The 17,016-nt window shown below is 56.5% G+C and overlaps 1 protein-coding gene across 1 annotated transcript in view; it reads right to left on the bottom strand.

The window, feature by feature from the left end:
• The window catches only part of SDK1 (sidekick cell adhesion molecule 1), an 888,340-nt gene that overhangs the window by 13,357 nt on the left and 857,967 nt on the right, over positions 1-17,016 (bottom strand). Inside the window, exons 42-45 of the mRNA XM_045462082.1 lie at positions 9,271-9,435; positions 6,227-6,364; positions 3,080-3,200; positions 2,545-2,674 (exon numbers count right to left, since the gene is read on the bottom strand). Coding sequence (XP_045318038.1) covers positions 2,545-2,674; positions 3,080-3,200; positions 6,227-6,364; positions 9,271-9,435 — 554 coding nt within the window. The remainder of the gene's footprint in view (positions 1-2,544; positions 2,675-3,079; positions 3,201-6,226; positions 6,365-9,270; positions 9,436-17,016) is intronic.

The following is a 17,016-nucleotide window of genomic DNA, read 5'->3' as shown; positions in this document are numbered from 1 at the left end:
CAGCTAGAGATGACCGTCAGAGCTTCCTGGGGGCCTGGACCCCAGATCCTAGGAGAAATTCTGCATGTACATAGAGCGTCCACACCTCTCGTCAGCTTCCTGATAGAGCCCTTGACCCAAAAAGCATTAGGAACCATGAGAGGCATCTGTGGGAATTATAAAAGGAACCCCTTCCTCCTGGCACAGGGCTTGCCAAGAGGAAGGCAGGCCCCTCGCGCACTCAGCCACAGCCGTGGAGCTGGGACGGCTCAGTTCTGGGTGTCGGGTCTGCTGGGACGGACAGCACTGGGAGTCTGGCTCAGGTCGGCCGCTCAAGCTCACCCCACCAGCATGTGTGCAGGGAAGACGTAAAAACTTCTGTAAGCTTCAGCTTTGTCCTCTATTATATGAGGATCACGGCTACCTCCCCGCAGGGCTTAGTGTGAAATCTATGTCCCTCTCTCCTATGCCTGCCCTCCTCCCCCACTCCCCCCATCAGCTCCTTCCCTTCCTCCTTCCTCCACCTCTGGACGTGTGTGTTTGTATGTAGGTATATGGGCGTGTGCACGTGTGCATACGACTAGCTCGGTGCCTGTATACGTTTACTAACTGTCTGTAAAAACCAGCTGAATTGGCATCTCCAAGCATCCCACAGGCATGAGAGGACAAACAGACGGCTGCCCGTCTACCCATTTTGAGAACGCTCCCATGAACACAGAGTTCAGAATTTGTGCCTCCAACTCTGGCCACTCTCGACATGGCCGCTGCCCCCAGGGGTCAAGAGGAGCCGGTGGAGGCCAGGGCCTGGCTGAGCTCTGGATGACCTCAGACTTAGTCTTGCTGGCTGGCCAGCGAGGAGAATCGCCCTACCTCATGGGACTGGTGTGAGCATTGAGAGAGCACGCCTGGGCGCCTGGTGGCTCAGTCGGTTAAGCGTCCGACGTCGGCTCAGGTCACGATCTCACTGCTCGTGGGTTCGAGCCCCACGTCGGGCTCTGTGATGACAGCTCGGAGCCCGGAGCCTGCTTCGGATTCTGTGTCTGTCTCTCTGCCCCTCCCCTGCTCGCACTCTGCCTCTCTCTCTCTCTCTCTCAAATATAAATAAAACATTAAAAAATAAAAATAAAAAACGGAAGAGCGTGCCTGGACCATAGTGGTGCAAGTTGTGTCTGAGCCCCGTTGGACCGTCGTTCACTCCACCCGCAGGGCGTGCTGGCGAGAACTGAGGACAGACGCCCAGCACAGGCCACGCGAACGCATCTCGAAGTTGCTGGCACACGCGGTGCCTGCCGCAAGGCCGTCGTGCCCCTTTCCAACGTGCTGCTTTTGGCGCAAGCAGCTAGAGAAAGCTAGACAAAAGCTGCTGTTTCCTTCTCACAAAAAGCCAGGTCACTTCTGCAGCATTTCACTTGAGAGCCCCTTGACTTCAGACAAATGCAACATCGGCTGCTGCTTGCTGTTTGCACCGTGCCCAAGGCAACGGCACAGACGGGGGGCGCCCGGCGTCCTCTGTAAACAGGAAACTCGAAGCAGAGCGGACCCGGTGTCACCTCGACAGCCACCTGCCGTCCGTCTCACTTGGAGCTCACATACTAACCACAACTTCAAAGAAGCCATTTTATTGAGCCTCGGGGCTTGATAAGGCCTGAATTCGGGTCCAAATGAAGGTGGGACTTATTTTAGATTAAATATTGATTTAGAGTATGGATGTCAAGAGGTGGGGCAGGCGTACGTGTCTAGCAAACGGCTTGGTGATTTTCCTCCCTCTCAACACCGGGCACGTCTGAAATAAAGACGTTTAGGACTGATAGGGACCCACCCCTCAAACTGTCACTTCGGCTGGCTTTGCTCCTTAGGGTCAGACGCTGTCAGACCCTGAGGCAGCACGCTTGTGGGGAAAGGCACTTCCCGGGGGGCAGGGAAGGCTGACCCCTCCTGGAGTCTCCCACGGCTGCCTCCTCTCCGGATGACGCCCTCCCCGGCCTGCACTCAGACACACAGGAGGCCTCGCAGATGCAGGCCCACGGGTCCCGGGTGGGGGTCACATCCGCGAGGGCAAGACCCCCCTGGTCCATCTGCTCAGTGAGGACAGAGACAAGCCTCAGGTCAGGGCTCACCAGACCCTGTAACTGTCCCTGAACGGCGGTGGCTCAATCCCGCTTCAGCACAAAGCGGGGCGGGTGGGAGGGGAAGGGGCTGCCGGGCACGGGGTCCCAGGTTCTGTGGGTTTTGGGGGCTCAGGCCGTCTGCCACTCCAGCCGGGGTCTAGAGGGCAGGTTCTACGGTCACCACCAGAAAACACAGTTTATTTACGGAAGCCAAACGGAAAGTCAAGTGGCTTCGGGGCCGGAAGCCACTTTGGGCGAGGTGCTGATGTGAGAGCTGGCCCGGGGGCAGTGACCTCTGGGTCTGAAGGAGTCCCAGCATGTACTTTCCTCATCGGCCAAAGGGACTCATTTGCCCCTGGCCCTGCTGCCCCTCAACTCCGCAGGGACCAGGGGGGCAGCACCTCGGGAAGGCAGAGGGCTCGGCACAGAGGCGGGGACAGAGGCCGCGGGCACTGACCTCAGATTCCGAAGCGTCCACAGACTTCTCCTTGAGGTTTGTGCTCTCGGTCAGCACGGCGCTGTTGTATTTGTTGCAGATGTCCTCGTCTGAGTAGTGCAGCCCGCCGGGGCTGGGCCGGGGTGGGGACCTAGGACAGGACGCCGCCCATGGGACGGACGCGGGTTCAGATATCTGGGCCGCAGCTACCTCCCGGGGCCCTCCTGACCCGCCCTCTGGCCGCTGCCCTGTTGGGATGGGTGGACGTCCATTCTGGTGGCACCCGTCTGCCCGAGAAGCAGGGACTCCCTAACGCTCAGCCAGCCTGCGGGCGCTCGGCCTCCCGAGACCACACCCCTCCGCGCCCGAGACAGGCCTTCTTTTTGCATCTCTGGAATGGGAGGATGGACGCCCCGGGCCCCTTGCCATGTGCGCCCCCCGAGACTCAACGCGGCCCTGTTGGGTTGTGACGGGTGCCCGTGGGCACGGTGACATGCCCGCGGCCAGACCGTTGGGCAGACGTGGCCCAGGTAGGTTACGGGCACTGCGTCCCTACCTGGTCCCGTTCTTCTTTGAGAAGGTGTTCTTGACATTGAGGTGGCGGCTGTTGAGCTCCAAGGCGGCAAACCCTCCGTTGTCCAGGGTCACGGTCTCCTCCACGTTGGAGATGTTCTTCCCTAGAGCCGGGACGGGAGAACGGGTTCACGTGCTGCGGTCAAGGGCTCACTGGGGGTCTGCGGGCCGCACAGGTGCTCGGCTTACAGGTGTGCAGAGTTCCCGCTGGAAGCAGGGCCCAGAGCCCGGCCAGGCGCGGGGTGGGCGGAGGCTCGCCGGGGAGCCGGCAGCGTATTAATCGCAGCGCTCGGAGCACTGTGGTGTTTGCTTTGTCTGACACCAAAACACCAGCCTTCCTATCAGAATTGACGGAGGAGCCCTCAGGACGCATCGGCGTTTTTTTTTTTTTTTTTTTTTTTTAAGTTGAGAATTAAGTATTTTATACATTTCAAAATGACGACCTCATGACCACCTAATAAAACAGTAAGTGGAAAGTAGATTTGCAGGGGGTGACAGTCCAGGGGACACGGGGTCTTTCTGGGGTGGTGAAGATGTTCTAGAACCGGCCGTGCTGATGTCCGCACGTATCTGTCAACACGCGAGAAGCCACTCAAAAAAATAGGTTTACAAATACACGTGAAAATGTGTTCTAAACTATGTCGGCAGATCAAACGAATAACCGTGAGGTTGGGAGAAACCACAGGAGATGCCGAGAGTCTCGTGTCTTCCTGTCCTCAAGGCTGTCTGCCCCCTTGCCCCAGAGTCCTCCTGGCCCACCGTCCCCTTCTTTCAGCTCACAGCCCAAGCGTCACAGGACCAGAGAGCATCTTCCAGACCACCCGAGACAGCGACCATCCTTCCCCCTCCCCCTCTTCCTCCTCCTCCTTCTCCTCCTCCTCTCCCAGAGATGTGTAGAGCTCCCCCCGTGGTGCTCATCCCAGCAGTGCTATTTTTCACCTGCTTGTATGTTCCTTACCATCCACCTCCCATCTCTCCTGGCCAGACCACAGCCCTTGGAGGCAGGGACCCCACCTGTTTTTCTCCCGCTGTCCTCGCCTCCAGGACAGGGGCCACTTCCAGCTTTGTTAAAACCCCACGGTGCCCTCTCCGCTTCGAACCAGCGCCCGCCCCCCCTTCCAGAGGGTCCGGAATGCTCTAGGTGCACGCAACGGGAAAAGCCGGCAGGACAGAGACCTGCAGATCGTGGGTCATTCGCCGGCCAGTAGGGGTCTGGGGCTGACGGATGAGTGGGTGGGCAGGTAAAAAGCAGTATCGGAAAGGAAATCCAACGAGGGTGGTGTGTGAGGGAGGCTGTCGGGCCGGAACGGTGAAGGTTTAGGGTCTGCGTGTCTCCCGGCAGGAAGGCAGACATTCGAGTAGACACGTATTTTTTTTTCTTTTTTCTAGGCTTCAATTATGATGTTAAATTAATACTCCAGGGTGAGGCTGAGTATCAGAAGCTGGGGTCAGGTCTGGCTTTTCGGGGCTGTTTTCCAGATGCAGAAGGAGAGTGAAAAGCGGGGAGATTTTCTGTGTGCCAGACACAGGATTCTGGAATAGCATTAACTCAATAAAATGACACGCCATTCATACATAGTAAATCCCATAGGAATAAAATCTGATTTACGAACACTTGTTAGAAGTGAATTTATACAGAAAAAAATAAACCCTTTCTTGGAGGGATGAATTGCTTAACGCCAGGAAAGCAAACGGTGAGACGCCTGGTTGTGTTAACCCGTTAGGCGCAGGGATGGATGAACTGGGAGCCTGAGGCTGGGGAAGCCGCTCAGCCCAGCCCCTCGTCCCTGAGGGCTCACGGGCCGGCTCCTTTGCAGGAGGACCCCACCAGGGAGCCGGCCTCCTGGGGAGCAAAGACAGAGGAGCGGTGGGAACAGCTCCAGCTATGGGGCCTGTCCTGCCGCCCTGGTGACACCAGGGAGCTGGTCACGTTCTCGGCCAAGCTACAGCTGTGATGGAACAGACAGCCGTGGTTGTGCCAAGAAGGGGTCTCCTAGGTTATTAGGAGAACTGAAGAAAAACCGAGAAGAATAAATGCATAAAGTGTACTTATCTGACACGTCCGGAGTGACTTGTTTGCTACGTGTATAACTGCCATGGGCGTAGAGATACGGAGCCCCATGAACCCCGAGGGGCTCCCTCACCTGCCAGGATCCCAGAACCCCGAGGGGCTCCCTCACTGATCTTCTCTGTTTATACTTCTCTCCCAACAGGCAACCACTATTCTGTCTTCTAGAAACTCCCACTCATTTTGGTGGTTCCGGACCTTCCTATAAATGGAGTCCAGCTTTGCCCCGTGTTCGTTTGTCCGTTTCTCTGATGGGGGCGATCCACTCAGCAACAGACACTTACTGAGAACCTTCTGTGTGCCAGGAGCTCATACTGGGGAGGCAGCGGTGAGCCGGGCGCCAGAGGGCGCGGAGCTGGGACGTGGGGTTTAAGGTGAGGTACAACTCAACCGCTGTCTGGCTGAACCCCGCACCTTGTTTCCATCGGCGGCTCCCTGAGCCTCACCGATGCTTCGGAGACGTGCCCAGCACTGCGTTCCCGTGACACTGAATAGTCTGGTGATTCATCTGGTCAACGCTTCTGGCTAATGCGTTATAGATCACGTTAAAAAATACCGCTGCAGGGGCGCCTGGGTGGCGCAGTCGGTTAAGTGTCCGACTTCAGCCAGGTCACGATCTCGCGGCCCGTGAGTTCGAGCCCCGCGTCGGGCTCTGGGCTGATGGCTCAGAGCCTGGAGCCGGTTTCCGATTCTGTGTCTCCCTCTCTCTCTGCCCCTCCCCCATTCATGCTCTGTCTCTCTCTGTCCCAAAAATAAATAAACTTTGAAAAAAAAAAATTAAAAAAAAAAAAAATACCGCTGCATCTGGGAAATGGTGCTTATGGGGAAAACAGACGCAGGGAGGCCAAAATGACCCAAGCGACGGACAGGAGACACGGGCCAGGGCCAGAGTCTGGGCTGCCAAGCTCTAGGACGCCTGCGCACCGCACCCAGCCGCCTCCCGAAGGAAATCCGCTGCGCCTATCTTATGACCTGCAAAGGGGATGCTGGCCCCACAGACCCTGGAGAGATGGGAGAAAACAGTGGCGGGGGGGGGGGGGGGGAGGGGGGCAGATGCCTCACCTGTGCCGCAGTTCTTGTATCTCTTGTTCTGCCCATGCAAGACCAGAGCAAACACCACCAGCAGCAGGACGATCAGGCTGGACAGCGCCATCACCAGGAGGAACCACCACTCCCCGTAGAACGGGGTCTCCACTTGCGCTGAGGGGCACACGAACACAGTCACACGCGATGGAGACTCCTGCCTCCTGTCCGGGAACAGGTGGCGGGGATCCGTGCAGGGTGGGGGCGGGGAGGGAGGAGGCGACGAGCCCCGAGTCACGGGGAGGACGGAACCACGGGCTGGTGTGGGTTCCAGCTTCCCACACCCAGGCTCGGGCGTGGCGGGCTCTGTGGCCGCTGCTCCTTCCCTGCGGGAACCGGGCTCGGGGCCCCCGTGGCACCCACACTGCCCTTTCCCAGAGCTCGCCCTGCCCTTGACCATCTACACCGTCCTCCGCGCTACTTCCTGTGACTTCCACATCCACCTGCCCGCGGATGTCGTCCGGGGTAAAGACAGGAAGGATCGGAGAGCCTGGATGCCCTCCCCTCTTCTAGGGCCCAGGCTTCCCTTCCGGATGGCCCCGCGGTCCCCTTACCCTCTCCACCACGGCCACCACCCACCCCTGCCCGCCACAGCCTCTTCTCAGGGGGCTTCTCCTCTACTGGACTCACCCCAATCCACTCCCTACACTGTCACCAGAGAGACCTCGCTCAGATGGAAACAAACCGTCCCTTCCTAAAAGCCTTCGGTGCCCCACGTTAGCCACGGGGCACAGTCCAAGCCTGGGGAGCCCCGTGGTCTGACTCCTGCTCACTCCCGGTGCTAGATCCCATCCACCCCTGCACAGAAGCCTCCCCGCTGGCCTGTTCTGCCACACCAGGGCTCCCCAAGGACCGCGGTTGTAGTTTATTTATTTTGCGCCTCCAGCAAAACTGAGCAGAACTGGCCCATCTTTCCACATGTTTTTTTGAGGCACCGAACAGAAAAGTTCATTTAGAAGTTGCTTTGAAGAAGGATACCCTTCTTGATCATGTTTTATTCTGTTTACTAAGAACAGAACAATAGGCACTGTTTCTTGTAGGTGCCGGATGGCCTCGGGGTCCTCCCCGGAGAGCTGGTTCGGAGGGAACAGGAAGCCTATTGTGGGTGAGGCCAAGGTCCACCTTCCAGCCACCGAAATCCACAACAAACACATCTACCTTGTGTTAAATCTCTCACTGGGCAGGTGAAAAATGTGTGCGCGCTGGGGTTGAGAAAGGGGAACTGACTTTGGATAACGTAACAGCACAGGGGTTCCGGGGAGCTGGCAGCATTTGGAGTCCAGACACGGTAAGCGGTTTTCAGGCTGCACGTTAGGGCCCCCACGTAATGAGCCAACAAACCCCAGCCGACCGCCCAGCGGAAGAGGCCCAGGTGGGCCTGGAAAGGAAAGGCCTCGGTGCCCGCAAGATTCTCACCCGGGGCAGATCTGCGGTCGGCCCCGAGGCAGAGCCGGGCAGGTGCCCGCCTGCTGGCTGGTCTGAAGGGGGAAGGGAGCCGAGCACATTCCTGCCGGCGGCCACGGTGGGCGAGGGGGTGCGGGGGGTTTCAGAGAAACAGCCCGGTCACAGACCCCATAAACAGCAGGGTAGGAGCGCTGTGTTCTCCTGTAGGAACCAGCTTTTGCCATCGGCCGTGTGTGTGTGTGTGTGTGTGTGTGTGTGTGTGTGTGTGTGTGCAACCAGAGTCTCTGTGCGTTTGGAACCGCTTCATCGCTTCATGTTGACTTTCCACAGGTGAACCAAGAGAGGCTTGAATTGGGGAACTGGGGTGACAGTGTCCAGAGATTCCTTATTCTAGTCTCTCTTTTTGGGGGTGTATTAAATTTTTCACGAGGAAAATGAAGGAAATGAGGAAAATTTGGTGTGTTAAAGTCTGATTTGTTAAACAAGCCGGCGGTGTGCCATGTCTCCTCCAGGCAGACTCCTTCACGGGCCACCGGGACTTGGGGGGCCCAAGTGCGCCCACGGACACTATCCTTGTCCAACGGCAAGTCCAAAGGCAAAACATGAGAGGTGTTCTCAGTGACACAAGAGTAGTCAGTAGCTTAAACAGACCTACGTGCAGGGGAAGTGAAACACGTTTCTCTTACTGTAGGGACGCCCGTCTGGGTCTCTGGCCTTGCCGGTGACCTTGCCTGCAGGGGACGGCCAACTTCTTTTCTGAATCGCCCTCACCTGGCTCCCTACTATCCCTCCAGAGTGGGCTCCCAACTTGGGCTGCCCGGGACAGGGGAGGGGGGGGATCCGCTGTGGAGCCCCCAGGGGGGCGTTCTCCAAGCAACCCCCAGTAACCCTGGGGCTGAAGGCAGCATCCCCCCCAACCACCTGCCGTCTGAGACTTTGTGCTGCCTCCTTCTCCTGTGCCCTCCCCACTGTGCACCCTTCACCACCCAGACCCCCTCTTCTGAGAAGCCCTTCCTGACTCCTGGCGGTCACTTTCTCCCCATCTGTTACACCCCCGGCCACATGGCTGGTGACGGCGGCTAGTCTGTCCAGCTCTGGGAAAGAAACCTCACCTCTCCCACCCAGAGTGGAGCCGGGGCCTCACCCTACAGGGTGGCGACCAGCACGGGCTCACGTCCCCGAGGCCCCCCATCAGACACAACCTATGTCTGGCGCTAAGACACTCCCCAGGGGCGTCTGCTGGGGCGATTTTTGCATTTTAGGCATCACACAAGTCTGCACCGTAAGGAGCCTGCAGCTCATGGGAGGGCTCAGGGCGGCCTTCACCCCCGAGGGCACTGCTCAGCCCAAGTGGACTGCTCTGACTCCTGCACAGGCCTCCGATTAGGGAAAAGTGAGACAAAAACTAAGGATTGCTCAAGCGGAACATGGTAAGGGCAGTCGGGGGGCCTGGTGGTGGTGCCACGGGCTCCCATGCACACTGCTTTCCCAGCACCGAGTTCCCTGGGCCCTCGGCGGGGCCGCCTACACGAAGCACAGTGTTGTGCCATGTCTCCCTCTCCTCCCTCAGGGGACAGGGCTTTGTCCTGAGATTCCCCTGCTTGGGCAGGGCTCCCTACCTGACACGGCTGTAGAGGGGCTGCTGGGCTCCCCGTAGCCTGCCTGGTTCACGGCCACCACTCGGAACTCGTACGTCACTCCCTGCCTGAGCTTGTCCAGGCTGACGGTGTAGGAGGTGGCACTCCGGGGGATGTCCTTCGCAAACATGTCCCACAGGCCTTCATCTGAGGACACAGCACAGGAGCAGAGGTTAGGGTTTTCTCCCGCCTTCGACCTGGCGCCCGCCCCGCGGCCGGCTCACCGTGGCCCTCGCGCAGTGCAACTGACGGGAGAGCCAGAGCCCGGGTGGGTTGCACGGGGCCAGGCTGGGGACGAGGTCAGCCCTCTCCCCGACAGAGAGACCCCGCCAAGGCCCTGGGGTGGTCATGGCATGTTCCTGAACATTTTCCTCGCCCTGTCACATTCCCATCAGATTCCAGGCCTCGTCTCTGCTCTCTGACTTGATGTCGTCTCTAGTAGGATCTCTGGCATATATAACAGTGCCTTACACCGAGCGCATTACGTGAGGACATATACGGAGGCTGCTTGGTAAAAAGTGGGCTCAGAGCCCAGAATGTTCATGAATTATAATTTCCTTTACAGGCACAGGTATGTGATCCTTTAAAGAGAGCAGGAGGTCCGGAGAGGAAAGGCACGTTTGAGTATGCACGCACACGTGCGGACAGCTTTGCAGAGAGCTGAGGGTTATCTGGCACCAACCTGCTCACGCACCTTGGAACGCCAGATGCGCTCGAGTGGATTAGCCCAACAGTACACGGGAAGAAAAGTGCTGGCGTATAAGTCTGTGTTTGCATAGGATTTAGAGTTTGCACCGATTAAGCCCTTACAGTCACAGGTTAACGAAGGCACGGACGTGAATGAGATTTTAAAGGCACAAATCTCTGGACGGGCAGAAAAAGAGAACAATGATCATTTATTCCTCAACTTTCACGTTTACACTCATTCCTCACCGAGGTGCCCGTTACGGCTAATCCCGTCAAAATGGCCGGCCGGCCACAGCTCCAAGTCCCCCCCCACCCCACCCCCCGACACGCTGAAGTCTGCACACAGGGTGGCTGTCGGCTGTGGTTTTCGTTCTGAGTTTGCACGACAATGACCAGGAAATAACGGGCACCGAGAGTGCCCTGCTCTATAGCCCTGCTCTGCCCCGGTGGCCCCTTCCTCCCCCTCCACTGCCTCCCGTTCATTCACGCGTTCTTTCCACTTCCACAGACACTCGTGTGCTCACTCTTTGCTTGGGCTGTTCCACCCATCGGGGAATCAGGTGAGATTTCTGCTCGCACGAGCAGCTCCTAGTCTAAGGGCAGTGTGCGGAGGAACATCAAGTCATTTCACCCTTTCAGACTCGTCTTGACCTCACTCCTACACTTTAGGAAGGGGGTTGCCTCCACCAACTGGCTTTCTGAGCACTCTTTCACATTTACCTTTCGGCACCATGGTGCCCTCCGAGTCTTCAAGAGTTCAATAAATATCTGTTGGGGTGGTCCATCCTTCCATCCTTGCACCCACTTACCTCCCCTTCCTTCCTTCCTTCCTTCCTTCCTTCCTTCCTTCCTTCCTTCCTTCCACCCACCTATCTATCCATCCATCCTTCCTTCCTTCCGTCCATCCATCCACCCACTTACCTCTCCTTCCTTCCTTCCTTCCTTCCTTCCTTCCTTCCTTCCTTCCTTCCTTCCACCATCAATCCTTCCACCCACCCATCTATCCATCCTTCCTTCCTTCCGTCCATCCATCCACCCACTTACCTTTCCTTCCTTCCTTCCACCATCAATCCTTTTATCTATCCATCATCCATCCTTCCGTCCATCCACCCATTTCCCTTCCTTTCTTTTCCTTTCCTTCTCTTCCCTTCCCCATCAATCCTTCCATCCATCCACCCATTTTCCTTCCTTTCCTTTCCTTTCCTTTCCTTCCCTTCCCTTCCACCATCAGTCCTTCCTTCCTTCCTTCCTTCCTTCCTTCCTTCCTTCCTTCCATCCATCGATCCATCCATCCTTCTATCCATCCATCTTTACCTCCCCATAGCACTTTGCAGGGCCTAGCACAATCAGCTTTTCAGTAAACAACCACCACCATTTTATTTAGCACTTACTATGAGCAAGTCACTATTCTAAGCGCTTTAAATGTTGACTTAATTGTTTCTTTTCTTTTTTGTGTGTGTGAGAGAGAGAGGGAATGGGGGAGAGGGGCAGGGGAGACAGAGAAACAGAATCCTAAGCAGGCGTCGAGGCTGAATCGGGGCCTGATCCTGTGACCCTGGGATCATGACCTGAGCCAAAATCAAGAGTAGGATGCCTAACCAACTGAGCCACCATGGTGCCCCTGCAGTGTTTTTCTTCTAAAAGGGGAAGACAATTTTATGCTGTAAAAAAGACAAGCAAAAAACTATATATATATAAGCTCTTTTAAACTGGATGTTGCTTGAACCACTGCAGTGCAGGGACTAAGTGTGAAAGGAATTCTCAGACTGTTAAGAGCAGGTCTGAACTCTTCTGGAATGACTTCTCCAAGTGTCTTTTGCATTAATGTTTCTGTAATGCTTTCCTGCTCCTGAAGAAAAAAAATTATTTCCCCTTCCTCCACCGTCACCTAAAGGCCACATTTTATTTTAAGCGCTCTGTCACAGCCCCAGGAATTGTGTGCATTTTTCATAAAAACATTTTAAAATATTGATATAGAATCTCAACACAGAACAATTTATATAGCAATCCGTTTACACTGAAAAATGTTGGGGGAGGGAGAGTCATGCCGAGAGAATTTCCTTCTGAACTACGAGAAGAAAATGTTCACATTTTTATTTTGCTTAATTCCTCCTTGCCAAAATTAGCACATTTTGCGTTTTAGAATTTGCTTCTAATTCACAGGGCTATTTATCTGTACTGATCTTTACATCGTGATCATGAGTGGGTAAGAAAACTTGGCAGCTGTTAACGCGTCCACTCTCTTTCCCCACCGTGGATTGTTTTTTTCTCGTTTGTGTTGTGCCGTTAAGTATCTCAATAAATCAATGATGGAGAAAAGTATCTCTACAAATTAGGGGGGAAAATAACATTACAGAACTATTAGCCATAATGAGGTTTGTGCAACTGATTTTCCAATGCATAGGGATAATCCCCAGCGTCCGGATTTCCATCTCAATCAACACTTGAGAGCAGTGTGGGCCTTCGCTCGTTCCAAAGGCGGTTCTGGGGGTCCGATTCAGCCAGCCCTCAGACCCAGGTGAGACTGGCCCCCACTGGGATGCTCAGGGGGCCCCGGCCTGCCTTCCCGTCTGCACTCGGGGAGCTCTTGTGTCCAGATACCTTCCAAAGCTGCATCCCTGAATGGCTGATGCCCCGTGCTGTGTCCTCTGCGGGCTCCGGGGCATTGGACTTCCTGGGGGCGTGGTCTTGATGTCTGTGGGAGGGGGGCCCGTGGCGGGGGAGTGAGCCCAAATCACACTTGTGTGCAGGGCCTGCCCCCTATTCCTGGACGTCTGGGGGAGCACCTCCCTGGACTCTCACCACTCAAACACCTGCCAGGGACAGCAATCCTGCCCCCACCAGCTAAGCGGGGGGCGGGGGGGGGGGGACACTGCTGAGAGAGAAACTTTGCAATTATCCTTAAACACACCCCAGGTCCCACCAGCCTCGGGGGGAGGTGGTAAGAAGCCACACACACGGTCTGGCTCCTCAGTGGGCTCATGTTTCGGGAAAGAACATGAACTCATTGTCTTGGCCGCCTGCAGCGCATTATCTGTGCATCAGACACGGGGAAGCAGCCGATGGTCAAGGTCCTTGTGGAAAGAACCCTCTTCCGGTCTGAACGGTTTTGCTGCCTCACGACAGGCCTGCTTGCAGCTCACAGAACGGGCAGCCTGGCCTCTCCCCCGCCCTCGCAGCGGGAGGCACATCTGCTCCCAGACGATGTCCTAATAAACGTGGGAACACGAACACCTCTCTTCTGGATCGAGACGGAGCCCAGCTCGGGCACATCTGCAGGTCGCTCGATTTATCCCTCGAACGCCCAGAATGGAGCTGTGTGCCGCAGGTATTCAGGCAGATGCCAGGCCAGCACGAAAGTTTGATTTCACGGACAATTAAACAGGGTCTCCGTGCTGAATGAAACTGTCACTCACGGGCCCGAGATTTCTGGTTCCACTAACTCATGTCACCAACAACGTGACTGTCAGGCTGTGGCTCGGAGCAAACGGACGCCTGTTGGCCATGTGTTTCTTAGACGCTGCCATTTCTGTCGTATCCGTGGTCAATCTTGGTCCGAAATTTGACTGAAGCAGGTGGGGCTCAAACATGAGGCTAAATACCTCGCAGGAGAGGAAAAAAAATTCCCTTGTATCTGATCCAGTTGTAAGGCAGGAGACAAGCGGGGATGAATGTCTAGAAGCAAAGGAGGCCTGTGACAGGCTGAGCCCAGCGGGCGGCAGGGCGCCCGGGCGGATGGGCGGTCAGCGGACGTGGGTGTGAGGAGGCCGGGAGTGGGTGCCAGGCCGGGCGCCGTCGGACCTGTGCCCGCAGCTCCTTCCCCCTGCTGAATTTGCTGACTTGGGAATTTCCATGGGTTTTAAAACCTTTGGGAAAAGACTGATTTTGTTCTTTGTTCAACTGAAAATCCCTCGGCCAGAGGCTGATGGTGGGGAGTGGGGAGGCGGGTGGGGGGCTCCCAGGGGGACTCTGCGTGGATGAGGCAGGTCCAGATCGGGGATGGGGACGAGGAGGGACCAGCTCTCATCTCTGGGCTAAAGACGCTGCTTGTGAAAAAGGCAATACAATGTCTGTCTGCACCGGGTACGTCCTAAGTATGTATTTCACGGCTGCTTCGGAGAGGAAAATATATTTATAGTTCCCTTACTGCCATTCCGGTCTATTGTGTAAATATGTAAATTAGGTTTCGTGATCTACACAGTAAAATGCCTTGGGATAATTTGTGTAAATAAATCATCCGCCTGTGCCCACTGCATAGTCTCCGTCGCCTTCCAGGGAACTTTGCAACACGGATTCGGAGCAAACGTGCATGCAACCAGAGAGAGGTGTCTCTGGCCAGGCTGTCCTCGCGCCCGCACTCCCTGACTGTCCTTCCCCGGAGTAAGAGGGACTCTGGGCTCCAGCCCGACAGTAATGTCACGGCCGCCGTCTGATTCTGTCTCCACGTTAGGGAAGCAGTGAGCTACTCTGCAGAGATTGTAGGGGTGACAGTTGAGGGTACAGAAGGGTGAGGGGGGCTGCCCGAGCCCGCTGGCCACCTCGAGGTGCCAGCCACCCAGCTGATCAGCCACCTGCCTCCTGGGGGTTGAGGCAGAGACTCAGCTGGACAGGAAGACGGCGGCCGGGCAGACAGGTGGGGGCTCCAGGGGCCACCTAGTGCCAAGTGGCTCAGGCTTCCCAGATACCCAGGGGTGTGCCGGGTGGCTCCTGCCCTCCCCACCCCCAATAAAAAATAAGGCCTCCTCACGAAAACCCGCGACCGTCCACCAAATCCCCACTCCCTTTGACACCCACGCCCCTGCCTGGAGAAAGTCTTGCCAGAGAGCTTCGGTGGAGAAAATAAGATAGAGCGTTTAATGTGTTGTGTAATGAGGCCTGTAATAGATGGCAGCTGAGATCCAAAGCCCTAAGGCACCAGCAAGGTGTTTAAATATTGACAATCCATAAAAGCATTTCATTTGCCTCTGTGTCGCTGCTGGCCTCAGTCACGGGAGGGAGGAGGCCTTTCCGCGGGAAGACGGCGAAGCCCTGCAGCCGCTCTGCTTGGGCGGATGGTCTGAAAGGGGGAATCGGTCGCGGGACACCAGGGGAGGCAAAATCTCTCGCGCCCGCTGAATGAGACGGCGTCTTGCAGGCCAGCTTCCTGTGGGGTCTCAGTCCCTGGGGGTTGGTTTCCACGTGGCGGCACGACCCCCGGGCCTCGCTGGTCTCAGGAGGCGCCCGCTCGGCCGAGGACCTCCGGGCGGGGGGCTCAGTATGAGACCCGGGCCGGCACCCCGATCAGCTCTTCCTTACACACCCCCTCGCGGACTCCCTAAAGCTGCACTTCTGGCCAACAGGCCACCGGCTTCCTTCGCTACGAAGGACGCGTGAGCATCTGATAACCTGATGAGAAATTAAATGGCTCCCCAGGCAAGTCTGAGGATCAATACCTTCTCTTCCCTCAGAAGGTGCCGGAATGTGCTCTGCACTGTTAGGATTCCGAGCCCTTGCGCCCGTGTCTGGCTGCTGCTGTGGCACATTCCCCACGGCTGATCTCTGACATGAGAATGCTCGTTTCAAAGACGTGCCGTTGCACTTGACTGAACAGGACACCGTCCGTGGGATACACGTATGTGTTTTAAAATCTTGAGTGGAGCTTTGTATGTGGAGATAACTGTAGAGCCCCACACGGTTATGGGAAATACTACCGAGAGATGCCACGCGTCCCGTATCCGGGGTCCCCTGACGCTATCACCCCTCAGAACAACAGCGAGGCATGGCAACCGGGAACTGACGTCGACATCGTCCAGACACAGAGCGTTTCCGTCGCCCCAGTGACCCCGCCGTGGCCTCTCACATCTATACATCCACTGGGGTTTTTAACGCCCTGTCGGGGAGCAAGCGTGCTGCCGAAGGAAATGACTTGGCAAAGGTCTTCCACTTGTGTCACCGAGGACAAGCCTTGTCTCCTCCCGGTGCCACGGACCCCTCCGGCAATCTGCTGACTCTGAAGGGAGCCCTTCTCAGAATGGCTTTAGATGCAGAAAATAAAATAAGAAGGAAGCCAGCTATGCTGCTAATGACTGTAATTACCCAGAGGGAACTGGAGGTTCACAGCAACCCTGTGTCCCAGGGATGCTGACTGTGTGGGTCACGTGTGGTTTTCGATGCGCCTGTTGGGCTCCGTGGTTCTTTGGAAGATGGGGTGCAAAGGCTGGGATTCCTCCAGGGCCGCGCTGGAGCACAAGTTCCAGGGAGCGTCTGGATGGCGAGGCCCACCGCCTTGTGAAACACCCTCCCCAGCCGGGTCGGGATGGGAACCAGTGTGGTTTCTACTGCTGACAATTCCACAGGTTGGGAAGTTACTTACGCGGTTTCCACCCAACTGTTGTAGGTCAAATTGAGACCCCTCAAAATTCACGTGGTCGAGGTCCTATCCCCAATGTCTCAGAATGTGACCTTATTTGGAAAGAGGGTCTTTGCAGATGTAATTAGTCAAGGTGAGGTCTTGGGGGTGGACCCTAACCCGGTATGACTGGTGTCCTCATAGAAGGGGAAGTTCGGGCACAGGGACCGGAGGGCACACAGAGAGAAGGTGGAGATGGGGGGGAGGGGGCAGGAAATCCCTCCACAGCCCAAGAAGGCCCAGGGTTGATGGCAAACCACCTGAAGCCGGGAGAGAGGACGGAGCAGACCTCCGCTCACAAGCTCACAGGACCCAACCCCACCACGCCTGTCCTCAGACACCCGGCCTCTAGACCGGGAGACAGTACATGCCGCGGGGTAAGCCGCCTGGTGCGGGGTACGTGGTCATAGCAGCCAGAATACACGAACACGCCTATGTTCATAAGGGAAGAAAATGCTGAAGGTCAGTTGGTGGTGAGAGATGTCCACGGATCTCCCGAATTCTCTCAGGAGCCCTTGGTAGCCTGAAAGGGCACAAGGGAACCTTTGCAATGAACGCTCTCCCTAGATTCGGGGAGAAAGGGTCGACTTCCTTCCTTGGGGTCTGTCCGTGCAGGCTCCTCAGCCCTCGGCTGGGCCCAGACCTCACCAGGC

Source organism: Leopardus geoffroyi, chromosome E3 (genome assembly GCF_018350155.1).
Source record: "Leopardus geoffroyi isolate Oge1 chromosome E3, O.geoffroyi_Oge1_pat1.0, whole genome shotgun sequence".
Lineage (NCBI taxonomy): Eukaryota > Metazoa > Chordata > Mammalia > Carnivora > Felidae > Leopardus > Leopardus geoffroyi.
The sequence above is the reverse complement of the archived record's forward strand: the minus strand, read 5'-3'. Positions and strand labels throughout refer to the sequence as shown.